A 23,951-nucleotide genomic window follows, 5' to 3' on the forward strand; every position below is an offset into this window, starting at 1 on the left:
AGATCGCGTCACTACACTCCAGCCTGGGCGACAGAGCAAGACTCTGTCTCAAAAGAAAAAAAAAAAAAAAACACCAAGGGCCATTCCTGGTGAGGGAAGAGGCAGGTGAGAAAGCCAAGTGCAGTGGGCATCCAGGCCTTAGCCAGAGCCTAGGCTTAGTGACACTGAAGCCAGCCCCGGTAGCGCCTGGGGGAGGGCGTGCAGCGGGCGCCCCCGCCTCTCTGGAGCTTGCCTGAGGATCCGAGGATCCCAGTGATGCTTGTCCTACTGCATCGGGCTCCGAGCCCCGCACAGATGGCGCACAGAGCCCTGCACAGAGCCAGCCAGGAAGACGGGGCGGGGAGGTGCTGCCCTGTGCAGGCTTTGTAAAGTGGGCCCTGTAATCCCAGCTGCTAGGGAGGCTGAGGCAGAATAATAGCTTGAACCTGGGAGGTGGAGGTTGCAGTGAGCCGAAATCAAGATCGTGACATTGGACTGCAGCCTGGGTGACAGAGTGACACTTTGTCTCAAAAAAAAAAAAAAGGACCTCGTGCCGGTTGTCTGGAGTGAATGTCCCCTGGCTGCCCCATCATGTTGGTGGAGAACAGAGAGCCAGGCTCTGGGCTGGCAGGACAGCCCCTCCTCTCCTGGGGGATGAGAGCTGGGGGTGGGGGCCTGCCCGGCAGCGGGGCCCCTGAGCTGTCTGGCGGTGCTGATTCACCCTGCGCTCTGGGGCTGGGGCCTCTCCGCTGAGCCTGCACCTGCATGCGCGCGTCTGTCTCCAGCCTCATCTGTCCTGGCCCAGCTCCTTCCCCATCTGGGTGTGACCGCCGCTGCGCTCCCCGGGGCATGTGGGTGTAACAAGTCCAAACCTTCCGTGGGAGTCAGGCAGGCTCGGCCCCGCCCTCCGGGCTGTGCCCTTTCCTCCCAGACTGGTTGTGCAGGAGCGGGCATGAGTGTGGCCGCTGTGGGTGCATGCGCGGCAGGCCTGGGGCCCGGCCACCCGCTGCCTCACCTGCAGGGAGGGGCCTCCCAGAAACTCCCTTCCTGGGTGCCCAGCCGCCCCACCTTGCCAGACTTAGCTGACCAGCCAGCAAGGACGCCCGCTGCCTCCCACCTGCCCTCCTGCCCGCCTTCGCCAGCCGAGCCCAGCCTGAGCCAGCACCTGCCTTTCCGACCATGTTCAAGGGGCTGAGCAAAGGCTCCCAGGGGAAGGGGTCCCCCAAGGGCTCCCCAGCCAAGGGGTCCCCTAAAGGCTCCCCCAGCAAGCACAGCCGGTGAGCGGGGATGGGGGATGGGGAACCAGGGAGCTGGGGTGGGGGTGGTGCCAGGCCCAGGTCCTTCAGCCACCTGGAGGCGGCAGCCCAGAGCCCAGGACCAGCCCCGTGCTGGCATTTGGTGTCCTGAGGCCAAAGGGCCCAGGAGTGAACTCTCTCCCTCCTTGTCTTGGGAGCCACAGGCCCAGGCCGAACTCCAGCCCTGGCAGGAGGTGGGGGATGGCCTGGGGCTTCCCACATTCTCTAGGGGGGCCTGTGGGCCACAGATTGAGGCCGCTGAGCAGAAGTGCTGGACAGGAGCCTGCACTGATGCCCTCCTCTGCCAGAGGCTGGGAGACGGGAGAGCCCAGCTGCCTCACTGCAGCTCTGCCCCAAGGCTCTACTTGGCTGGGATGACCCCTGGGGCCTGGGTGCAGGGCATGAGGACTGGGGGTGGGGTGGGGCCCTGGGGTGGGGACACAGAGGCTGTGCTGCCTTCTGCCTAAGCCGCAGCTTTCCCCAGAGTTCTTGTGTTGAAGAGTTGGGGGTTCATGGCCGGTCACCATGGCTCACGCCTAGAATCCCCGAACTTCAGGAGGCCAACTCAGGAGGATTCCTTGAGCCCAGGAGTTTGAGACCAGCCTGGGCAACATAGGGAGATCTTGTTTCTACAAAAAAAAAAAAATTGAAATTAAAAATAGCCAGGGATGGTGGCACATGCCTATTGCTTGAGCCCAGGAGTTTGAGGCTGCAGTGAGCCATGATCACACCACTGCACTCCCACCTGGGTGCTGGGTGATGGACTGAGACTCTGTCTTTAAAAAAAAAAAAAAAAGGCCTGGTGCCATGGCTCACGTTTGTAATCCTGCCACTTTAGAAGGCCAAGGTGGGTGGATCACTTGAGCCCAGGAGTTAGAGACCAGCCTGGGCAACATGATGAAACCTCGTCTCTATAAAACATACAAAAATTATCTGGATGTGGTGGTGCATGCCTGTAGTCCCAGCGACTCGGGAGGCTGAGGTGAAAGGATCACTTGAGCCGGGAAGTCGAAGCTGCAGGGAGCCATGATCACTCCGCTGCACTCTAGCCTGGGTGACAAGAGCAAGACCCTGTCTGGTTAAAACAAACAAAACAAAGCAAAATAGAGCTGGGGCTTCCTTTCCCTGCGGGTGTGGGGCAGGGGCACTCCCTGGGGGCCCCCGGCTCTCTGGGGCCCAGCCCTGGCTCTCTGAGGATTGGGCGGTGTTCTTCCCACTCGCTGGCTTCAGCTGGTCTGCAGAGGCGGCGGCAGAGATAAGCACAGGGATGAAAGGCCGGTGTGGGAGTGGGGGTGCCCATTACCCCGATAGGGATCAGGACACCAGCAGACACCGAGGCTGGGTGTCTGGGCAGACGGGAAAGACAGTGGTTAAGACTCTCGGCTAACACTCTCGCTGAGTGACCTGTCCTCCCTGGGGCGCCTGAGCCCCACCCAGGGTGGAGCGTGCAGCTCCCGGCGGGAACAGCCGTCCCAGGAGGCGGGACCTGAACACCGGCATCCAGGGCCCAGCGCCTGCAGCTCCCACTGTCGGGGTAGGCTCCCGGGCAGTGCGTTCCTGGCCTGGGGCAGCTTGGTCCTCAGGGCCTGCTGGCTGGTTGCTGTCCCCTCACCTCAGGTGTGATCCACTCATTTGACCTGAACTGACTGAACACTGACTACAGGCCAGGACTGTTCTAGGCACGGGAGATGTCGCCATAGACAGAACCGACAGGCCCCTGCCTTCAAGGCGCCAGCCCTCTAGTGGAATAAAAACTAACACGTGCTGGGTGCCTACCCTGCACCAGGCCTGCACTGGATGTTTCAGATGGATAAATATAATTAATGCTCACAATAGCCTTAAGGGATAGAGATTATTATTATCAAAGTCCTGCTTTACAAGTGAGGCATCTCAGGCACAGAGAGGTTGAGTAACTTGCCCAAGGTCACACAGCATTAACTATGGAGAAAGATGAAACCAGGCTGTCTTGGCCATAGAGTGCTTCCAGACTGCTGTGCCTTCACCAGCACTGCCCCTTTGCCTAGGGGGGCCTGTCCTTTGACCCAGTCAGTGAAGGCTTCCTCCGCTTCAGGGTGACGATCCCCACAAGGCGCTGTGCTCTTGCGGCTCGGACCACTCTGCTCTCTTTCAGGTCTGCTTGACCCCGTGACCTCCGCAGAGCGCGTGCAGGCACACAGCTGGCACTCTATGGGGGCTGCAGGGCGAGTGCACAGAGAGCTCTGGGGTGGACGCCAGGCCTCCCGGACCCTGTGACCCAGAGCAAGTCAGGGCCCAATCTGGGCTTTGAACCCTCAACTCTGGAGAATGGGAGGGCGCCCAGCAGTCTCTCGCGCCTGCCCCATCCCCACTCCGACAGTGAAGGGCTCCTCCAGACCGCTGCTGAGGCCTGCACTCTGGCAAAGTCCCCGGGTGGAGGAGGTGTGGGAGGACACGGGGCCGGAGTGGGCGGAGGTGGGGGTGGGGGCCTTGCTGCTGCTCCCCTGCCCCAGCCAGCCCAACTGCCTGTCCCCAGGGCCCAGCCAGGCTGGCTGAGGCGGCGATTCACTGGGTCAGGGAGGGAAGCGGCAGGCAGCTGGGTGGGGTCGGGAGCTCACTGCCAGCACAGCTGGCTGAGGCTGGGACACCGTGGCCACCTGCTTCCCAGCGCCACACACACCTGGGACCCTCACCTTTTGAACGCTTATTTGAGGGGGCAGTGCTAATACCCCTAACCCCAGAACTAGCTCACAGAGCCTCCTGCAGAGAGAGAGAGAGAGAGAGACCCCTGAGTCCGGGCAGTAAGCTGGGCTGTGGGGCAGGATGGGGTGGAGGGAGGACAGCCGACGCCACCTGGGTGGGGCACAGAGGGGCCTCTTCCACCCAGCTGCCTCCTGTCCCCTCCACCCACCAGGGCTGCCACCCAGGAGCTGGCCCTGCTCATCTCCCGCATGCAAGCTAACGCCGACCAGGTGGAGAGGGACATCCTGGAGACGCAGAAGAGGCTGCAGCAGGTGAGGCCAGGCGGCAGGTGGCAGGCTGTGGGCAGGCTGGGTGGCATGGGAGGCCCATCATCAAGCCTGGCACTCCCTGAGTGGCCCCTGGTGATGGTGAAGATGGGACAGGCAACCCTTGTCTGCACCACCCGTCCCCTAACACACGATGGAGAGAGGGCTCGGCTTCCTTCTTTGCTGGGCTCCCCTGTGTCCTTGTCACCTGCTCCATGGATGCCCTGGGCCTGACCCTGTGGCTGGCATGGGCCTCGAGGTTGGCCAGCATAGCTGGGGTCCCAAAGGTGGGGCTCAGGCTCACTGTGAGGGGGCAGCAGGGGTGTGGGGGCTCGGGGCCCTGGCGAGTCTGCCCATCCCCTGCCCACAGGACCGGCTGAACAGCGAGCAGAGCCAGGCCCTGCAGCACCAGCAAGAGACAGGCCGCAGCCTGAAGGAGGCCGAGGTGCTGCTCAAGGACCTCTTCCTGGACGTGGACAAGGCCCGGCGGCTCAAGCACCCGCAGGCCGAGGAGATCGAGAAGGAGTGAGTGGGGCTGCGGCAGGGCTGGGGGTCCCCGGGGAAGACCCAGGCCCAGCGCTGACCTGCCGGCCACCTTCTTGACAGCATCAAGCAGCTGCATGAGCGGGTGACCCAAGAGTGTGCAGAGTACCGAGCCCTGTACGAGAAGATGGTGCTGCCCCCCGATGTGGGACCCAGGGTCGACTGGGCACGGGTGCTGGAGCAGAAACAGGTCAGGAGCTCAAAGTCACACCCCTGTGTGATAAGAGGGCGATCCAGAACTGCATTTAATCCAGGACCTGACTGCAGGCTTGAACCTGGGTGGCTCAGGGGTCCAGGCAGGGAGACAGCAGAGCAGACAGTGCAGTCAAGGAAGACTTCCTGCAGGAGGAGGCACATGAAGAGACCTCAGAGCGGGGAAAGGGCTCGGGTGGGTTAGGGTGAAGTAGTGAGGAGAGGACATTCCAGAAAGAAGGAGCAAAGGCTCCTGCCGGGAGGAAGCCTGGGGTTCGACGAGAAGTGGGGATTTCTGGGAAGGTGGGCAGAGCGAGGTCATGGGGCATTCTGTTCCTTGGGTGAGGAGTTGTGCTTTGGTGCCACACAGAACGGGTGTCATGATGACAACACAGGGGCAGTGGGGAAGGGCCTGGGTGGAGCAGGGCGTGCTGAGGGCCCCAGAGCTTGGCTGGAGGTGTCCAGGCAGGAAGCACTGAGGCTGGGTCACAGACAAGGAAGGATGGAGCTGGGAGACTTCTCGGAGCCTGAGCCCAGCGTTCTGGGAACCAGCGGGATTCACTCCAGAATGGCATTGCCCCTGGATGAGCAGGGCACGCACCCGGGCTGTTCCCAGGCTCGTCCACCCTCTGCCCAAATGACCAAGTCCACTTCTCCACGTGGGAGGCATGTGGGGTTCTGGCTCCCCACCTCGGTTCTGCGGGGACTGAGCCGCGGTCGCTCCTGCAGAAGCAGGTCTTTGCGGGCCAGTACGGGCCGGGCATCGCAGAGCTGGAGCAGCAGATCGCACAGCACAACATCCTGCAGAAGGAGATCGAGGCCTACGGGCAGCAGCTGCGGAGCCTCATCGGGCCGGTGGGTGAGCCCACCCGGATGTCACATCCCAGCCCGGCCCCAGCCCGTTTCCCAGTCAGAGCCGGAGCTAGATTGGCTGGGCCCTGGGCGTAGGGGTGGGTAGGTATGGCTGGCCCAGATCGTAGGTGCTTGCACCCCGCCTCTCACGGGCCTGTTTCTCCCCTTGGTCGAGGCAGGACGCAGCCACTGTCCGGAGCCAATACCGAGACCTACTGGTGAGCAGGAGGGAGGGTCGTGCCGGGTGGCTGCGGGTGGGCGCCGGTGGCCTGCCGGGACCCCGCACATGGGGCCAGTTTTCCTGAGCTCGGCCCGATGGCGCCTTTTGCCCCCTCCCTTTCTCCCCACCTTGCGGCTGGCGCCGGGTCCTGAGCACAGAAGGCGGCGTCGTGGCGCGGGCAGAGCCTGGGCAGCCTGTACACGCACCTGCAGGGCTGCACGCGGCAGCTGAGCGCCCTGGGGGAGCAGCAGCGCCGCATCCTGCAGCAGGACTGGAGCGACCTCATGGCCGACCCCGCGGGCGTGCGGCGGGAGTATGAGGTCGGCGGGGAGAGGTTGGGGCCGGGTGTGGGGGGGCCATGGCCATGCTGGTCCTCACCGCCGCTCCCCACCGGACTCGCCCCCAGCACTTTAAGCAGTATGAGCTGCTGAGCCAGGAGCAGAGCGTGAACCAGCTGGAGGACGACGGCGAGCGCATGGTGGAGCTGCGGCACCCGGCAGTGGGGCCCATCCAGGTGCGCTGAGAAGGGACGTGCGTGGCGGGGAAGGAGGGAAGGTGGGATGGAGCCGGGGAGGAGCGTGGTCCGAGAGCTCCGTGCTGCGGTCCCCAGGCCCACCAGGAGGCCCTGAAGATGGAGTGGCAGAACTTCCTGAACCTGTGCATCTGCCAGGAGGCCCAGCTGCAGCACGTGGAGGACTACCGCCGGGTGAGCCCTCGGGCAGGCGGCAGCGGGGCAGGGGCAGGCACCAGGGGCAGGAGGTCCCACAGCACACCTGCCACGGGAGAGGCACCGCACCTCTAAACTAGACAGAGCTGGCAGGGCACAGTGGTTCAGGCCTGTAATCCCAGCACTTTGGGAGGCCGAGGCTGGCGGATCACTTGAGGTCAGGAGTTCGAGATCAGCCTGGCCAACATGGTGAAACCCTGTCTCTACTAAAAATACAGAAATTACCCAGACTTGGTGGCGCGTGACTGTAGACCCAGCTACTCAGGAGGCTGAGGCAGGAGAATCGCTTGAACCCAGAAGGTGGAGGTTGCAGTAAGCTGAGATTGGGCCACTGCACTCCAGCCTGGGTGACAGAGAGAGACTCGGTCTCAAAAATAAAATAAAATAAAATAGACCCAGTTGCCACTGGGTTCCAGAGGGAAAGTGAAGGCATGGGTACATTCTCAATGGGGTGAAGCCATCCCCAGGGGGGTGAAAATTGGTTCTTAAAGGCAGAAAAATATCTTAACTCTTTTTATGCGTGAAGTAAAGAGTCACATACAGTACCTAAGCTGTATATAGCATATCTGTGGTATTAAATGTCATGGGGGCCAGATGTGGTGGCTCCTACCTGTAATCCCAGCACTTTGGGAGGCCGAGCCAGGAAAATTGCTTGAGCCCAGTAGTTCTAGACCAGCCTGGGCAACATAGCAAGACCCTGTCTCTATACAAATAAATAAATCTCTATAAAAATAAATAAATAAAAACTTACGGAGATGGGGTGGGGGAAATTAAGAAAAGATGTCTTAAAAGGCTCTTTAGGAGAACTGTAATGAAAAAAGGGGTTGAGAAACCCCGATGTAATATACAACTGGGATTTGGGGGCAGGTGATGTTTCATACCTTTTCCTATAGAACCACACGTTGTGATCACACGCATTGACGATAATTCTGTAAAAGCACCTGGGATGTTTCTCTAGAGCACATTCCCAGCTTCTTCTCCAGGGCGGGAGCAAGTGCAGCCCCCATACTGTCCGTCCCAGCAAGAAAGACTTCAGGTGCTGGAGGGAGGCAAGTGGGGGTTCCTGGGTAGGAAAAAAAGACTGACCAGAATAGGGGAAAGTGATGCTTCAGGTTACGCTGCTTTAGTTAAGCTGGTTTAGGTTTAGCTGGTTTAGCGTTAGCTGGTTTAGGTTTAGCTGGTTTCGCTTTATCTGGTTTAGGTTTAGTTGGTTTACATTTATGTGGTGTTTAGCTGGTTTGTGTTTAGCCGGTTTGTGTTTAGCTGGTTTAGGGTTAGCTGGTTTAGGGTGAGCTGGTTTGTGTTTAGCTGGTTTAGGTTTAGCTAGTTTAGGGTTAGCTGGTTTAAGGTTAGCTGGTTTGTGTTTAGCTGGTTTAGGGTTAGCTGGTTTAGGTTTAGCTGGTTTAGGGTTAGCTGGTTTGTGTTTAGCTGGTTTGTGTTTAGCTGGTTTGTGTTTAGCTGGCTTAGGGTTAGCTGGTTTAGGGTTAGCTGGTTTGTGTTTAGCTGGTTTAGGTTTAGCTAGTTTAGGGTTAGCTGGTTTAAGGTTAGCTGGTTTGTGTTTAGCTGGTTTAGGGTTAGCTGGTTTAGGGTTAGCTGGTTTGTGTTTAGCTGGTTTAGAGTTAGCTGGTTTAGGGTGAGCTGGTTTGTGTTTAGCTGGTTTAGGTTTAGCTGGTTTAGGGTTAGCTGGTTTGAGGTTAGCTGGTTTGTGTTTAGCTGGCTTAGGGTTAGCTGGTTTAGGGTTAGCTGGTTTGTGTTTAGCTGGTTTAGGTTTAGCTAGTTTAGGGTTAGCTGGTTTAAGGTTAGCTGGTTTGTGTTTAGCTGGTTTAGGGTTAGCTGGTTTAGGGTTAGCTGGTTTGTGTTTAGCTGGTTTAGAGTTAGCTGGTTTAGGGTGAGCTGGTTTGTGTTTAGCTGGTTTAGGTTTAGCTGGTTTAGGGTTAGCTGGTTTGTGTTTAGCTGGTTTAGGTTTAGCTAGTTTAGGGTTAGCTGGTTTAAGGTTAGCTGGTTTGTGTTTAGCTGGTTTAGGGTTAGCTGGTTTAGGGTTAGCTGGTTTGTGTTTAGCTGGTTTAGGTTTAGCTGGTTTAGGGTTAGCTGGTTTAGGTTTAGCTGGTTTAGGGTTAGCTGGTTTGTGTTTAGCTGGTTTAGGTTTAGCTGGTTTAGGGTTAGCTGGTTTAGGGTGAGCTGGTTTGTGTTTAGCTGGTTTAGGTTTACCTAGTTTAGGGTTAGCTGGTTTAAGGTTAGCTGGTTTGGGTTTAGCTGGTTTAGGGTTAGCTGGTTTGTGTTTAGCTGGTTTAGGTTTAGCTGGTTTAGGTTTAGCTGGTTTGAGGTTAGCTGGTTTGTGTTTAGCTGGCTTAGGGTTAGCTGGTTTAGGGTTAGCTGGTTTGTGTTTAGCTGGTTTAGGTTTAGCTAGTTTAGGGTTAGCTGGTTTAAGGTTAGCTGGTTTGTGTTTAGCTGGTTTAGGGTTAGCTGGTTTAGGGTTAGCTGGTTTAGGGTTAGCTGGTTTGTGTTTAGCTGGTTTAGGGTTAGCTGGTTTGTGTTTAGCTGGTTTAGGTTCAGCTGGTTTGTGAAGTCAGTGGGCAGCAGTTTGCCCCAGGATCTGCCCTTGACCACCCAGCGACCTTAGTTCCAGGAAGAGGCCGACTCGGTCAGCCAGACCCTGGCGAAGCTCAACTCCAACTTGGATGCCAAGTACAGCCCTGCACCTGGGGGCCCCCCTGGCACCCCATCAGAGCTGCTGCGACAGCTGGAGGTGAGACAACCCTGCCAGGCCGTGTGCACTCCACTTCTGGGAATTGGGTCTGTCCATCTTTCTGAGCCTCACCCCTTCTACCTCAGTATCTAGTCCTGTCCCAAGCCCTGGCCTGGGTGCTCGTCGGGGGTCTGCTCTAGCAGAAGGCTGGCCAGGTACCAGCAAGCCCCTCCCATCTCTGGACATCAGTTTCCTCATTTGTAGCAGGACAAGGGCAGCCTGGGAGAGCTCTGAGGCCCCTCTAGCCTCTGCTCGGAGGCCTGGGTGGTGCTGTGCTGTCCCACTCCCTGCAACTAGCAGATCCCAGGATTCCAGGCCCCCAGAGAGGAGCTCCTTTTACTTTGCTGACTTAGAGACCCCTGCCTTCATGAAGGCCAGCCCCTGGTCCTTTTGAAGGACGGGTATGGGGCAGCCAGCCTCCAATGCAGCCTGGCCTGAGTCCCCACTGCCTGGGCCCCCGGCAGGCAGAGGAGAAACAGCTGGCTGTCACCGAGAGGGCCACTGAAGACCTGCAGCGGCAAAGCCGGGAGGTGGCCCCTCTGCCACAGCGAAGACATCCGGCCCAGCAGCCCCTGCGCGTGGACAGCATCTGCGACTGGGACTCAGGAGAAGTGCGAACTCTCCCACCCCACCCCTGCCGCCATCCAGCCCCACCCAGCCCAGCCCCTCCCCTGGCCAGTCCCATCCCTGCTCAGCCCCAGCTGCCTCCTGCGCCCGCTTCGGCCCTGCTCCTTCCCTTGACCCAGACCCTCCCTCCCCAAGTCCTGTCCTGCCTCTTCTCCACCCCAGCACCTCCCGCCCCTACTCCTGTCCCTGTTCAGCTGCTGTCCCACCTGTCTCTGTCCCCAGTCCCTACCCTGTCCTGGCCTTGGCCCCCTCTCCAGCGCCTGCCCCTGAGCCTGAAGGAACCACTCCCCATCTGTGCCCCCAGGTGCAGCTTCTGCGGGGTGAGCGGTATAAGCTGATGGACAACACTGACCCGCACACCTGGGTCGTGCAGGGCGCTGATGGGGAGACCAAGCGTGCCCCCGCTGCCTGCCTCTGCATCCCAGCACCGGACCCTGAAGCTGTGGCCAGGGCCTCCCGGTAGGTCTGTCTAGGGATAGAAACTCAGGGACAGGCTGTGGGCAGACCCCAGGCCCACCCTGTGCTGTCCAAGGCCGTGGCCCGGCAAGCAGACCCCTGCTCAAAGGCCAGCCTTCACCGGAGCTGTGTCTACTGGCGCTGGGGAGGGAGAGAGGCAGAGTGGGGACGTCCTTCTCCGATCTCCTCCTCGTTCTAGGCTGGCCTCAGAGCTGCAGGCCCTGAAGCAGAAATTGGCCACCGTCCAGAGCCACCTAAAAGCCAGCGCTGCGGAGTCTGTTCGGCCCAGCCAACAGGGTATCCAGGGCACCTGGGGAGGGGTGGCTGTGGGGCTGGAGGGAGTAGATTCTGACATCCGGCGCGTCTGTGATGGGCAGGGGGTAGCCTTGGGTTAGGGACCACCGCTCTGGGGATTTCCTCTCTGGGGTGGCCCTGCCCATTCCCTCCACCTACCCCCACAGGACCCTCTGTGGGCACCTGGTGGGGGCACCCATCTGGCAGTCAGGAGATAGGCCCTGGGCCCTCACCAGCACCTCTGTCCCCAGCTCCATCTGGCTCGGCCCCGGCCAACCCACAGGCCCAGAAGCTCCTGACACAGATGACCCGGCTGGATGGGGACCTGGGGCAGATAGAGAGGCAGGTGCTGGCCTGGGCACGGGCCCCGCTGAGCCGCACCACACCCCTGGAGGACCTGGAGGGCCGCATCCAGAGCCACGAGGTGGGTGAGCAAGGGCAGCTGGGATGAGACGCGCCCGGTCCCTGGTGCTCACACTTGAGCGAGGTGAGGCACGTGCAGGAGCAGCTAGTTTCGGTTTAGTGGTTTGTATTCAGCTGGTTTAGGTTCAGCGGGACTGAGGTACGGAAGGGCATGGAAGGACCCGGGCTCAGACAAGCTAGTTCCCCTCCTGGCTCCTCCACTGACCAACTCTGTGACCTTGGGCTACAGAACCTCTCTGGGCCTCGGTTTCCTCATCCCTGAAGCAGACGTAATAATGCCCAGCTCACCCGATCAGTCAGGAAGGTTCCAGTAGGGCCCAATGTCATTACCCCCGGGAGGCGTTCTGGCGAAGCTCCTGAAATAGCAAGGGAGCCTGGAGAATCTTAGGAAGAGATGTCCCCTGGCTGCAAGGGGGAGCCCTCCTGGGGAGGTGGCGGCGTTGTGTAAACGCCTTACCCAAAAACTGCAAGTTCTCCACCAGGTGGACTCAGTGCTAAAAGTGAAAACCGCCTTTCCCACACCGGGCCGCAGTCTGGGTTATCTTCCCAAACCAGTTTCTTTTTCTTTCTTGAGACAGTCTTTCTCCATCACCCAGGCTGGAGTGTAGTGGCGCAATCTCGGCTCACTGCAACCTCCACCTCCAGGTTCAAGCAATTCTCCTGCCTCAGCCTCACGAGTAGCTGGGATTACAGGCGCCCGCCACCACACTCAGCTAATTTTTTGTATTTTTAGTAGAAACAGGGTTTCACCATGTTGGCCAGGCTGGTCTGGAACTCCTGACCTCAAGTGATCCACCCCGCTCAGCCTCCCAAAGTGCTGGGATTATAGGCGTGAGCCACTGTGCCCGGCCTGTTTTGTTTTGTTTTTTTTCTGAGATGAGGTCTCACTCTGTCACCCAGGCTGGAGGGCAGTGGTGCACAGCGGTGTGATCTCAGCTCACTGCACCCTCTACCTCCCAGGCTTAAGTGTCCTCCCACCTGAGCCTCCCAAGTAGCTGGGACCACAGCAGGGACACATCGAGCCCAGCTAATTGTTTTGGTAGAGATGGGGTTTTGCCATGTTGCCCAGGTTGGTCTTGAACTGAGCTCAAGCGATCCTCCTGCCTCAGCCTCCTAAAGTGCTAGGATTATAGGCATGAGCCACTGCACCTGGCCATATTATTTCGAGTTGGGGTCTTGCTCTGTTGCCCAGGCTGGAGGGCGGTGGCACGATCAAGGCTCACGGCAGCCTCAACCTCCTGGTCCCAAACAATTCCCCTCTCTCCACCTCCCAAGAAGCTGGGTTCTTAGGTTTTGAAGTCACAGCATCTGCCGCATCAGTGGTGGTGGGGTCCAGGAGAAGCCCAGTTAGACTGGGTGGTGGATGGTGCCTGGTGCAGAGTTGGCACTGCCTGGTGATGGATAGAGCAGAAGAGTGAACGGCTGATGACAGAATGAGGGCAGCAGTCCCCAGTAGGCAGACCCGGGGCTTTGGCTGGAGCGACAGGGCCGGGGGACCTGAAGGTCTTGTGATCAGGACAGTGACATGAAGATGACTGTAGGTAACTGTGTGCCTGGTGCTCTCCGCCAAGCTCTGGACACAGGCTCTTGTATCATCCTCCCATCAATTATTCTTTTTTTTTTTTTTTGAGACGGAGTCTCATTCTGTCACCCAGACTGGAGTGCAATGGCATGCACTCTGCCTCTCAGGTTTAAATGATTCTCTTGACTCAGCTTTCCGAGTAGCTGGGATTACAGGAACCCGCCACCATGACTAATTTTTGTATTTTTAGTAAAGACAGGTTTCACCATGTTGGCCAGGCTGGTCTCGAACTCCTGACCTCCTGATCGCGCACCTCAGCCTCCCAAAGTGCTGGGATTACAGCTGAGCCACCGTGCCCAGCTGTTTATTCTTTTGAGATGGTGTCTTGCTCTTGTTGCCAGGCTGGAGTGCAGTGGCATGATCTCAGCTTGCTGCAACCCCCACCTTCTGGGGTTCAAGCAATTCTCTTGCCTCAGCCTCCTGAGTACCTGAGATTATAGGTGCACGCCACCATGGCTGGCTCATTTTTGTATTTTCAGTGGAAACAGGGTCTTGCCATGTTGGCCAGACTGGTCTCAAACTCCTGACCTCAAGCAATCCACTTGTCTCGGCCTCCCAAAGTGCTGGGACTACAGGTGTGAGCCATTGTGCCCGGCCCCACCTATCAATCATTCCGTAGATGAGGAGACTGAGGGTCAGAGAGGCTGATCTGCCGTAGGTCATCCACAGAGGAACGAGCGGGGCCAGGACCGAACCCAGTTCTCTGGACTGAGCCCAAGTATGTACCCACCACACTCTGTGGCCTCCATGGGCACAGAGTTAGGAAATCCTGGTAGAAGAGTTGGGCGGAACCCACCTACCCAGAGATCCTTGACCCCGCCCCTCTCCAGGGCATAACCCAGCGCCTGCAGAGCCTGGGAGCGGAGAAGGAAACAGCCCAGAAGGAGTGCGAGGCATTTCTGTCCACACGGCCCGTGGGTCCCGCTGCCCTGCAGCTGCCTGTGGCTCTCAACAGCGTGAAGAACAGGTTCAGTGATGTGCAGGTTCTGTGCAGCCTGTACGGGGAGAAGTGAGTGCTCTGGGGACAGGGCAGCCGGGCTGGGCAGCAGCGTGTGGCTCGGGGAGTGTCTGAGCCTTGCTTCCTGTGCGGCAGAGCCAAGGCTGCCCTGGGTCTGGAGCGGCAGATCCGGGATGCGGACAGGGTCATCCAAGGCCTCGAGGCCACCCTGGTGCAGGAGGCCCCCATCCCTGCTGAACCGGGGGCGCTGCAGGAGAGGGTCAGTGAGCTGCAGGTAAGGGGTTGGCCAGGGCCTCTGGTGGGAGGGGGCACAGCTGATCCAGCATTCGGGAGCAGGTGGGGTGGACACAGCGTCTCCCCAACCACCATGAGGGTGCACGGTTGCGTCCACTCCTCCCGCAGCGCCAGCGGAGGGAGCTGCTGGATCAGCAGGCCTGCGTGCTGGGGCTGCACCGTGCGCTGAAGGCCGCCGAGCACGCGTGTGCTGCGCTGCAGAACAACTTCCAGGAGTTCTGCCAAGACCTGCCTCGCCAGCAGCGCCAGGTGCGAGCCCTTACTGACCGCTACCACGCTGCAGGGGACCAGCTGGACCTGCGGTGAGCGGCTGGGTGCTCGGGGCACAGGGTGTGGGCTGATGCAGAGCCAGGCACTGCTGCCTACAAGCTGTGTGTTCCTGGGCTGGTGCCTTAACGTCTCTGAAGCCGCTTCCTCAGCTCTAAAACGGAATAACAACAGTACTTGCCTCCCAGGGTGGTGCCTGGCAGAGACTGGCCCATCTCTGAATCCCCAGCTCAGGGTCAGGGAGTGGGGATCTGCAGAGCAGGCTGCTCAGGCCACCTGACCTGCCCCCGGGAGGAGGCTCCCACCTACCTCCCTGTGCACCTGCCCCTGTCCCTGTCCCCAGAGGGCAGGTCTCACCTCTGTTCTGGGCCTTGTCCTCCTGCAGGGAAAAGATGGTGCAGGATGCCACCCTCACCTACCAGCAGTTCAAGAACTGCAAGGATAACCTGAGCTCCTGGCTGGAGCACCTGCCCCACGGCCAGGTGCGGCCCAGCGACGGCCCCAGCCAGATCGCCTACAAGCTGCAGGCGCAGAAGGTGAGGCGGGGTAGGGACAGCTGCATGTGCCCATGTTGCCCCCTAGTGGCCAAATCTGAGAAGCACTCCAAGGGTCTTCAAAGCCCAGGCCATGAGGCCTTGAGCCCCTTCCCTGGCCTCCAGCTGAAATGCTCCACTTTGCCCACTGACGGGGCCAGCCCATTGCTGCATGGCCCGACTGGGGCAGTGGGATTTACAAGCTCAGGCCACAGAGCCCTGAGGGTTCCGGCCATTACTGCATCTTGCTCATACTCATCAAGCCCCTGCTATGTACCAGGCCATGGGTTCACTAGGGCACAACCCTGTGCCCAGGCAGCTCCCAGCCTGGTGGGCGAGGTGTGTCATGTGGATAAGCGTTGGTGAGAGAAGCCAGCATGCTTGGGGTGCTCCCAGGCTGGACACTTGTGTGGGTCAGGGCCGGTGGTACGGGAGGAAGCCAGGGTAGCTGGGGGAGGGAAAAAGTGTCCCATGCAGAGGAAATGGCAGTCAGGGGAAAGGACAGGGACTTGGGTGAGGGTGACCAGATGGGCAGAACACACAGGCTCCTCCGGCACAGGACCCAGGCTGCATGCTCTCCTGCGGCCCCTGGGAGCTGCTGGGGAGGGGGTGCTTCCAGACTGGTGTTTAGAAGCTGGCTCTGGCTGCCCAGTAGAGAATGGCTAACAGGGTGAGAATGAGGACACTGAGGCCTGTGCCGACCCAGGGTGAAAATCCAGATGAGAGCGGGTGGGGGCCTGGGTGGGGAAGGGACCATGGCACAGGGCAAGGTGAGCAGGTCTGAGACAGAGACCAAAGAATTAGGTGGACTTGGTGACTGCACAAGGGGGACATTGAGTGAGACAGGGCCCAGTGGTGTCCAGGGTACTATTGGGGACAACTGGGAAGAGGGGGTGCCCCCACCTGAGGCAGGAACACAGGGAGCAGAGCATATTTGGGGAGATGAATGGGACCGGCTAGGTCTTGCTGAAATGGGGTGGCCAGGACAGCCAGGACAGCCAGGACAGCCGGGGAGGTGGAGGTAGGCGTATGGGAGGGAACTGGGGCTGGGGGCTCCCCTAGGAACTTGTGGAAGCAAAGATGGGTCTGAGACTGCCGGAAAATGACAACATCTGGGGAGAGAGTAGGGAGGTGACATTGGGAAGGAGGCCTGGGACAGATTCTCAGCCCTGGCTGCAAACTAGAATCTCCCAGGGAGCTTTCAAAACATCCCCAGGCCAGGACCCCTCCCAGACCAAATACATTGGATTATTGTGGTCAGAACATCAGTATATTCAGTTCCCAGGTGAATAAAAGTGGGCATCCTGGGTTAAGAACTTTCAATTGGAGCCGTGATTCTCAAAGGGTGGCCCCTGGATGAGCTGTAGCAGCATCACCTGGGGACTTGTCAGAAATGTGAATTATTGGCCTGGCACAGTGGCTCACACTTGTAATCCCAGCACTTTGGGAGGCTGAAGTGGGTGGATCACCTGAGGTCAGGAGTTTGAGACCAACCTGGCCAACATGGTGAAACCCCATGTCTACTAAAATTAGCCTGGCGTGGTGATGGGCACCCGTAATCCCAGCTACTCAGGAGGCTGAGGCATGAGAACTGCTTGAGCCTGGGAAGCTGCAGTGAGCTGAGATCATGTACTCCGGGGCAACAGAGTGAGATTCAGTCTCAAAAAAAAAAAAAAAAAAGGAAGAAGAAAAGGATTCTGCCAAGGTGCCTAAGAGAGGAAGGAGGGAAAACAGAGAGAATGATGTCAGGGAAAGGAGGAAGTCTGGCCCGGGTCTCGCTCCCTGCCCTTCCTGACTCTGGGAGGCAGCGCTGGCTGACTATGGCCCTGCAGGCACTGGCTGGAGGAGAGTCAGGGTGAGTGATTTCCTGGCCTCCTGACTCTGGCTTCTTCCCTGGCAGAGGCTGACACAGGAGATCCAGAGCCGAGAGCGTGACAGGGCCATGGCATCCCGCCTCTCCCAGGCCCTGCAGGCAGCGCTCCAGGTAAGCAGCTTGCCTTCAGCTTGTCCCTCTCCATGTGTCTCCCACCCCCCTCTTCCAGCCCTGTCCCCCACACCCAGCTTCCCCCACTGGCTGCCAGCCTGCTGTCCTTTCCTCCCTGCTCAGGACTATGAGCTGCAGGCAGACACCTACCGCTGCTCCCTGGAGCCCACCCTGGCAGTGCTAGCCCCCAAGAGACCCCGAGTGGCTCCCCTGCAGGAGAGCATCCAGGCCCAGGTGAGATGGGACCTGGGGGCACAGGGGACCTTGGCACCAGCTCTGCAGGCCCCAAGGCAGGAGCTGACTCCGCCCTTCCTCTCTCCCTCTGCCCTCTTCAGGAGAAGCACCTTGCAAAGGCCTATGCAGAGGTTGCAGCGGCACAGCAGCAGCAGCTGCAGCAGCTGGAGTTTGCTAGAAAAATGCTGGAGAAGGTAGGTAGACAACACGTACGCCTTTCCCGCAACAGCCGGGAATAACCAGGAATGCCACTCTGTTCCCGCAATGCCAGGCCGTCGCCCTGGCAGTCTCCCTTCCTCCTCTCCCTGCTGCTTGCTGCCCCTGGGCAGCCCTGGCTGCTGGAAAGGGGTGCAGCTCCTGGTCACCCAGTTTTCTCTCCAGCAGCTTTTACAGACTGGTGTCCATCCCAGTGTTAGGAGCTACAGATGGCATTCAGTGTGGTCACAGCTTGGCCAATGGACAGTCAATGGGACAGGACCTCTAACCCCAGAGAGCAGAGAAAAACCCCAGAGAGCCTTCAGCCTTACCCCAGCCACCTGGCTCTCCACCCCCGTCATACACACCCTCGAGCCAGAATGTCTCCAGGACTCCCGGTGACTTGCCAGCTTTTCTGTGAGGCTCAGCCATAGTCACGGTCCCCAGATGGAAGGGGAAAGGGTAGAGGTTTGGGAGGGACAGCGAAAACCTGTCCTATTTGCACTTTTTTTTTTTTTTTTTGAGACAGAGTCTTGCTCTATCGCCAAGGCTGGAGTACAGTGGCGCAATCTCAGCTCACTGCAACCTCTGCCTCTCTAGTTCAAGCAATTCTCCTGCCTCAGCTTCCTGAGTAGCTAGGATTATAGGCATGCATCACTACGCCCAGCTAATTTTTTGTATTTTTAGTAGAGATGGGATTTCACTATGTTGATCAGTCTGGTCTCAAACTCGTGACCTCAGCTGATCTGTCTGCCTCAGCCTCCCAAAGTGCTGGGATTACAGGAGTGAGCCACCACACCCAGCCCCTATTTGCACCACTTTCTTTCTTTCTTTCTTTTTTGAGATGGAGTCTCGCTCTGCCGTCCAGGTTAGAATACAGTGGTGTGATCTCAGCTCACTGCAACTTCTGCCTCCCGGGTTCATGCCATTCTCCTGCCTCAGCCTCCCGAGTAACTGGGATTACAGGCACATGCCATCATGCCCAGCTGATTTTTGTATTTTTAGTAGAGACAGGGTTTCACTATGTTGGCCAGGCTGGTCTCAAACTCCTGACCTCGTGATCAGCCCACCTTGGCCTCCCAAAGTGATGGGATTACAGGTGTGAGCCCTGGCACGCGGCCCCTATTTGCACTTTCTAACGCAAACCAGGCCTGCACACTGCCTTGGGTACTAACATCATTGCATGGACTGGGTCTTCTCAAAATCCTATATCCAAGTATCTTAGGTCTTCAGCTCCACCTCTGAGGACCCACTGGGGAGTCTCAGGAAACAGGGAGGGGTCTTTGATCTCAGGAAAAACATGGGCTCCTAGCTCAGCCGCCCATCCCCCATGCTCTACCTTCTTCTCTCTGCAGAAGGAGCTCAGTGAGGATATCCAGGGGACCCATGATGCAAAGCAGGGGTCCAAGAGCCCTGCCCAAGCAGGGAGAGAGTCAGAGGCCCTGAAGGCCCAGCTGGGAGAGGAGAGGAAGCGGGTGGCCCAGGTGCAGCACGAGCTGGAGGAGCAGAGGAGCCAGCTGCTGCAGCTGAGGACCCAGCGGCCCTTGGAGAGGCTGGAGGAAAAGGAAGTAGTGGAGTTCTACCGGGACCCCCAGCTGGAAGGCAGCCTGTCCAGGGCGAAGGCCCAGGTGGAGGAGGAGGGCAAGCGGCGGGCCGGCCTGCAGGCAGACCTGGAAGCGGCAGCCCAGAAGGTCGTGCAGCTGGAGAGCAAGAGGAAGACCATGCAGCCTCATCTGCTGACCAAGGAGGTCACCCAGGTGGAGAGGGACCCCGGTCTGGACAGCCAGGCGGCCCAGCTCAGGGTCCAGATCCAGCAACTCCGCGGGGAGGATGCTGTCGTCTCAGCCCAACTGGAAGGGCTGAAGAAGGAGCTACTGGCCCTTGAGAAGAGGGAGGTGGACGTGAAGGAGAAGGTCGTGGTGAAAGAGGTGGTCAAGGTGGAGAAGGATCTGGAAATGCTCAAGGCAGCCCAGACTCTGAGGCTGCAGCTTGAGGAGGATGCTGCACGGAGGAAGGGGGTGGAGGAGGCTGTGGCCAAGCTACAGGCACGCATCCAAGACCTGGAGCGGGCTATCAGCGCGGTGGAGCCCAAGGTCATCGTGAAGGAGGTGAAGAAGGTGGAGCAGGACCCAGGCCTCCTCCAGGAGTCCTCCAGGCTGAGGAGCCTCCTCGAGGAGGAGAGGAGCAAGAACGCGACGCTGGCCAGGGAGCTGAGCGACCTCCACAGCAAGCACAGCGTGGTGGAGAAGCAGAGGCCCAAGGTGCAGCTCCAGGAGCGCGTCCGCGAGGTCTTCCAGGTGGATCCGGAGACAGAGCAGGAGATCACCCGGCTCAGGGCCAAGCTGCAGGAGACAGCGGGCAAGAGGAGCAGTGTGGAGAGGGAGGTGGAGAAGCTGCTGCCTGACCTGGAGGTCCTGCGGGCCCAGAAGCCGACGGTGGAGTATAAGGAGGTGACCCAGGAGGTGGTACGGCACGAGAGGAGCCCCGAGGTGCTGCGCGAGATCGACCGGCTCAAGGCTCAGCTCAACGAGCTGGTCAACAGCCACGGGCGCTCCCAGGAGCAGCTCATCCGCCTGCAGGGTGAGCGCGATGAGTGGAGGCGTGAGCGGGCCAAGGTGGAGACAAAGACGGTGAGCAAGGAGGTGGTGCGCCATGAGAAGGATCCGGTGCTGGAGAAGGAGGCAGAGCGGCTCCGCCAGGAGGTGCGGGAGGCGGCCCAGAAGAGGCGGGTGGCAGAGGACGTGGTGTACGAGCTACAGAGCAAGCGGCTGCTGCTGGAGAGGAGGAAGCCCGAGGAGAAGGTGGTGGTGCAGGAGGTCGTGGTCACCCAGAAGGACCCCAAGCTGCGAGAGGAGCACAGCCGGCTGAGCCGGAGCCTGGATGAGGAGGTGGGCCGGCGGCGGCAGCTGGAGCTTGAGGTGCAGCAGCTGCGGGCGGGCGTGGAGGAGCAGGAGGGCCTGCTCAGCTTCCAGGAGGACCGCAGCAAGAAGCTGGCTGTGGAGAGGGAGCTGCGGCAGCTGACCTTGAGGATCCAGGAGCTCGAGAAGCGGCCTCCTGCAGTGCAGGAGAAGATCATCATGGAGGAAGTGGTCAAGCTGGAGAAGGACCCAGACCTGGAGAAGTCCACGGACGCCCTGCGGCGGGACCTGGACCAGGAGAAGGCCCAGGTGAAGGAGCTGCATCGGGAGTGCAAGAACCTGCAGGTCCAGATCGACATCCTCCAGAAAGCCAAATCGCAGGAGAAGACCATCTACAAGGAAGTGATCCGGGTGCAGAAGGACCGCGTGCTGGAGGATGAGCGGGCCCGCGTGTGGGAGATGCTCAGCCGTGAGCGCACAGCCCGGCAGGCCCGGGAGGAGGAGGCACGGCGCCTGCGGGAGCGCATTGACCGGGCGGAGGCGCTGGAGAGGACCTGGGCCCGGGAGGAGGCCGAGCTGCAGAGGGCCCGGGACCAGGCTGACCAGGAGCGTGGGCGGCTGCAGCAGGAGCTGCGGGCTCTGGAGAGGCAGAGGCAGCAGCAGACGCTGCAACTGCAGGAGGAGTCGAAGCTGCTCAGCCAGAAGACAGAGAGCGAGCGGCAGAAGGCAGCCCAGCGGGGCCAGGAGCTCTCACGGCTTGAGGCGGCCATCCTCCACGAAAAAGACCAGATCTACGATAAGGAGCGGACCCTCCGGGACCTCCACGCCAAGGTGAGCCGGGAGGAGCTCAGCCAGGAGACCCAGACACGGGAGACCAACCTTTCCACCAAGATCTCCATCCTGGAACCCGAGACGGGGAAGGACATGTCCCCGTACGAGGCCTACAAGAGCGGCATCATCGACAGGGGCCAGTACCTGCAGCTGCAGGAGCTCGAGTGCGACTGGGAGGAGGTCACCACCTCGGGGCCCTGTGGGGAGGAGTCTGTGCTCCTGGACCGCAAGAGCGGGAAGCAGTACTCCATCGAGGCCGCGCTCCGCTGCCGGCGCATCTCCAAGGAGGAGTACCACCTGTACAAAGACGGCCACCTGCCCATCTCCGAGTTCGCGCTGCTCGTGGCTGGAGAGACCAAGCCTAGCTCCTCGCTCTCCATCGGCTCCATCATCTCCAAGTCCCCGCTCGCCTCCCCGGCCCCCCAGAGTGCCAGTTTCTTCTCTCCCAGCTTCTCTCTCGGGCTCGGTGATGACAGCTTCCCCATCGCCGGGATCTACGACACAACCACGGACAACAAGTGTAGCATCAAGACGGCCATGGCCAAGAACATGCTGGACCCCATCACCGGGCAGAAGCTGCTGGAGGCCCAGGCGGCCACAGGGGGCATCGTGGACCTGCTCAGCCGCGAGCGCTACTCCGTGCACAAGGCCATGGAGAGGGGCTTGATCGAGAACACCTCCACGCAGAGGTTGCTCAATGCCCAGAAGGCCTTCACCGGCATCGAGGACCCCGTCACCAAGAAGAGGCTGTCGGTGGGCGAGGCCATCCAGAAGGGCTGGATGCCCCGGGAGAGCGTGCTCCCACACCTGCAGGTGCAGCACCTGACCGGGGGGCTTATCGACCCCAAGAGGACAGGCCGCATCCCCATCCAGCAGGCCCTCCTCTCCGGGATGATCAGCGAAGAGCTGGCCCAGCTCCTGCAGGACGAGTCCAACTACGAGAAGGATTTGACAGACCCCATCTCCAAGGAACGGCTGAGCTACAAGGAGGCCATGGGCCGCTGCCGCAAGGACCCTCTGAGCGGCCTGCTGCTCCTGCCCGCGGCACTGGAGGGATACCGCTGCTACCGCTTGGCCTCCCCCACTGTCCCACGCTCCCTGCGCTGACACAGGCCAGGCAGCCGGTAGGTGAATGTGTGTGTTGGGGCAGCTAGGATACCCCTTGCCTCAGAGTAGCCTCATCCCAAGCAGTGGGTCTTTCCGTTGACCGCTGTTTTTTATTATTTTACTACTGTGGTGTTGGGCTCCCTCCCATAACCTTGGTGACTGATCCATCCCCAGACCAGGACAGCAGCAGCTCAGTCCTTCCTCCCTCCATGTCCACCCAGTGATCCCAATAAACGAATTCTCCCCGTGCCACGTGGTGTCCCGTTCATTCATGTTTTGGAGCGCAGGATCCATGCATCTGGGGGATGAGTACAGGGACAGTGTTGCTCAAATCCTTTCCGGGCGGACGTGCCCAACCCGCCTGCCTGGGAAATGGGCATCCTCGGAACCGTGTGCCTCCTTGGGTGCTGGGCAGGGATGTGGTGGCAGGTCACAGAAAGAGATGATGCTTTAAAATCACTCGAGGCCGGGCGAGGTGGCTCATGCTTGTAATCCCAGCACTTTGGGAGGCCGAGGTGGGCGGATCACGAGGTCAGAAGTTTGAGACCAGTCTGACCAATATGGTGAAACCCCATCTCTACTAAAAATACAAAAATTAGCCAGTCGTGATGGCGTGCACCTGTAATCCCAACTACTTGGGAGGCTGAGGCAGGAGAATTGCTTGAACCCGGGAGGCAGAGGTTGAAGTGAGCCAAGATGATGCCACTGCACTCTAGCCTGGGCAACAGAGCGAGACTCCATCTCAAAAAAAAAAAAAAATCACTAAAGGAGGACAATTGGGTTATTTGTAACTCAGAGAAAGGATAAAGGCTTGAGGGAATGGATACCCCATTTACCCTGATGTGATTATGACGCATTGGATGCCTGTATCAAAATATCTCATGCATCCCATAAATGCATACACCTACTATGTACCCACAAAAGTTAAAAACTGAAGAAGAGGGATCATGGGGCTGGGCTTGGTGGCTCACACCTGTAATCCTAGCACTTCGAGAGGCCGAGGAGGGGCAGATCACCTGAGATCAGGAATTCGAGACCAGCCTGGCCAACATAGTGAAACGCTGTCTTTACTAAAAATACAAAAAAATAGCCGGGCTTGGTGGCGTACGCCTATAATTCCAGCTACTTTGGAGGCTGAGGCAGAATTGCTTGAACCCTGGAGGCGGAGGTTGTAGTTATAGCTGAGATTGCCTATAATCCCAGCTACTCAGGAAACAGGCAGGAGAATTGCTTGAACCCAGGAGGTGGAGGTTGCAGTGAGTGGAGATTGTGCCACTGCACTCCAGCCTGGGTGACAGAGCAACTCTGTCTCAAAAAAAAAAAAAAAAAAAAAAAAGCCAGGTGCAGTGGCTCAAGCCTGTAATCCCAGCACTTTGGAAGGCCAAGGTGGGTGGATCACGAGGTCAGGAGATTGAGACCATACTGGCCAATATGGTGAAACCCCATTTCTACTAAAAATACAAATATTAGCTGGGCATGGTGGCACATGCCTGTGATCCCAGCTCCTCAGGAGGCTGATGCAGGAGAATTGCTTGAAAGGGGAGGCAGAGGTTGCAGTGAGCCAAGATCGTGCCACTGCACTGCAGCCTGGCAACAGGGAGTGACTCCGTCTCAAAAAAAAAAAAAGATCATGAAACAGCCCCTGCCTCCCCACCCACTCCATGCCCATTTCCCCACTGTCTCAGTTTGGGCCAGGGTTGTCTCCAGTCCTATTTCAATGTCCCCCTTGTCAGGAAGCCCAGGTGTCCCCCCGTGAGCAGTAAACTCAGG

General features: G+C 59.0%; 1 protein-coding gene across 1 annotated transcript; it reads left to right on the plus strand.

Moving 5' to 3' along the window:
- Positions 1-1,158: 1,158 nt before the first annotated feature.
- Positions 1,159-22,430, plus strand: EVPL (envoplakin). The gene is made up of 22 exons (XM_012453673.3): positions 1,159-1,256; positions 4,165-4,264; positions 4,629-4,783; positions 4,865-4,991; positions 5,723-5,848; positions 6,025-6,063; positions 6,224-6,385; positions 6,472-6,579; positions 6,676-6,771; positions 9,413-9,538; positions 10,003-10,149; positions 10,470-10,624; positions 10,821-10,918; positions 11,167-11,339; positions 13,751-13,929; positions 14,014-14,152; positions 14,281-14,474; positions 14,825-14,975; positions 16,873-16,956; positions 17,080-17,190; positions 17,292-17,384; positions 18,741-22,430. The coding sequence occupies exons 1-22, from the start codon at positions 1,159-1,161 to the stop codon at positions 22,179-22,181; spliced, it is 6,102 nt and encodes a 2,033-aa protein (XP_012309096.3). The 3' UTR covers positions 22,182-22,430.
- The last annotated feature ends 1,521 nt before the right edge of the window (positions 22,431-23,951 follow it).

This window comes from Aotus nancymaae, unplaced genomic scaffold (genome assembly GCF_030222135.1).
Source record: "Aotus nancymaae isolate 86718 unplaced genomic scaffold, 86718_ANA_hifiasm-v0.15.2.pri h1tg000089l, whole genome shotgun sequence".
NCBI classification, from domain to species: Eukaryota; Metazoa; Chordata; class Mammalia; order Primates; family Aotidae; genus Aotus; species Aotus nancymaae.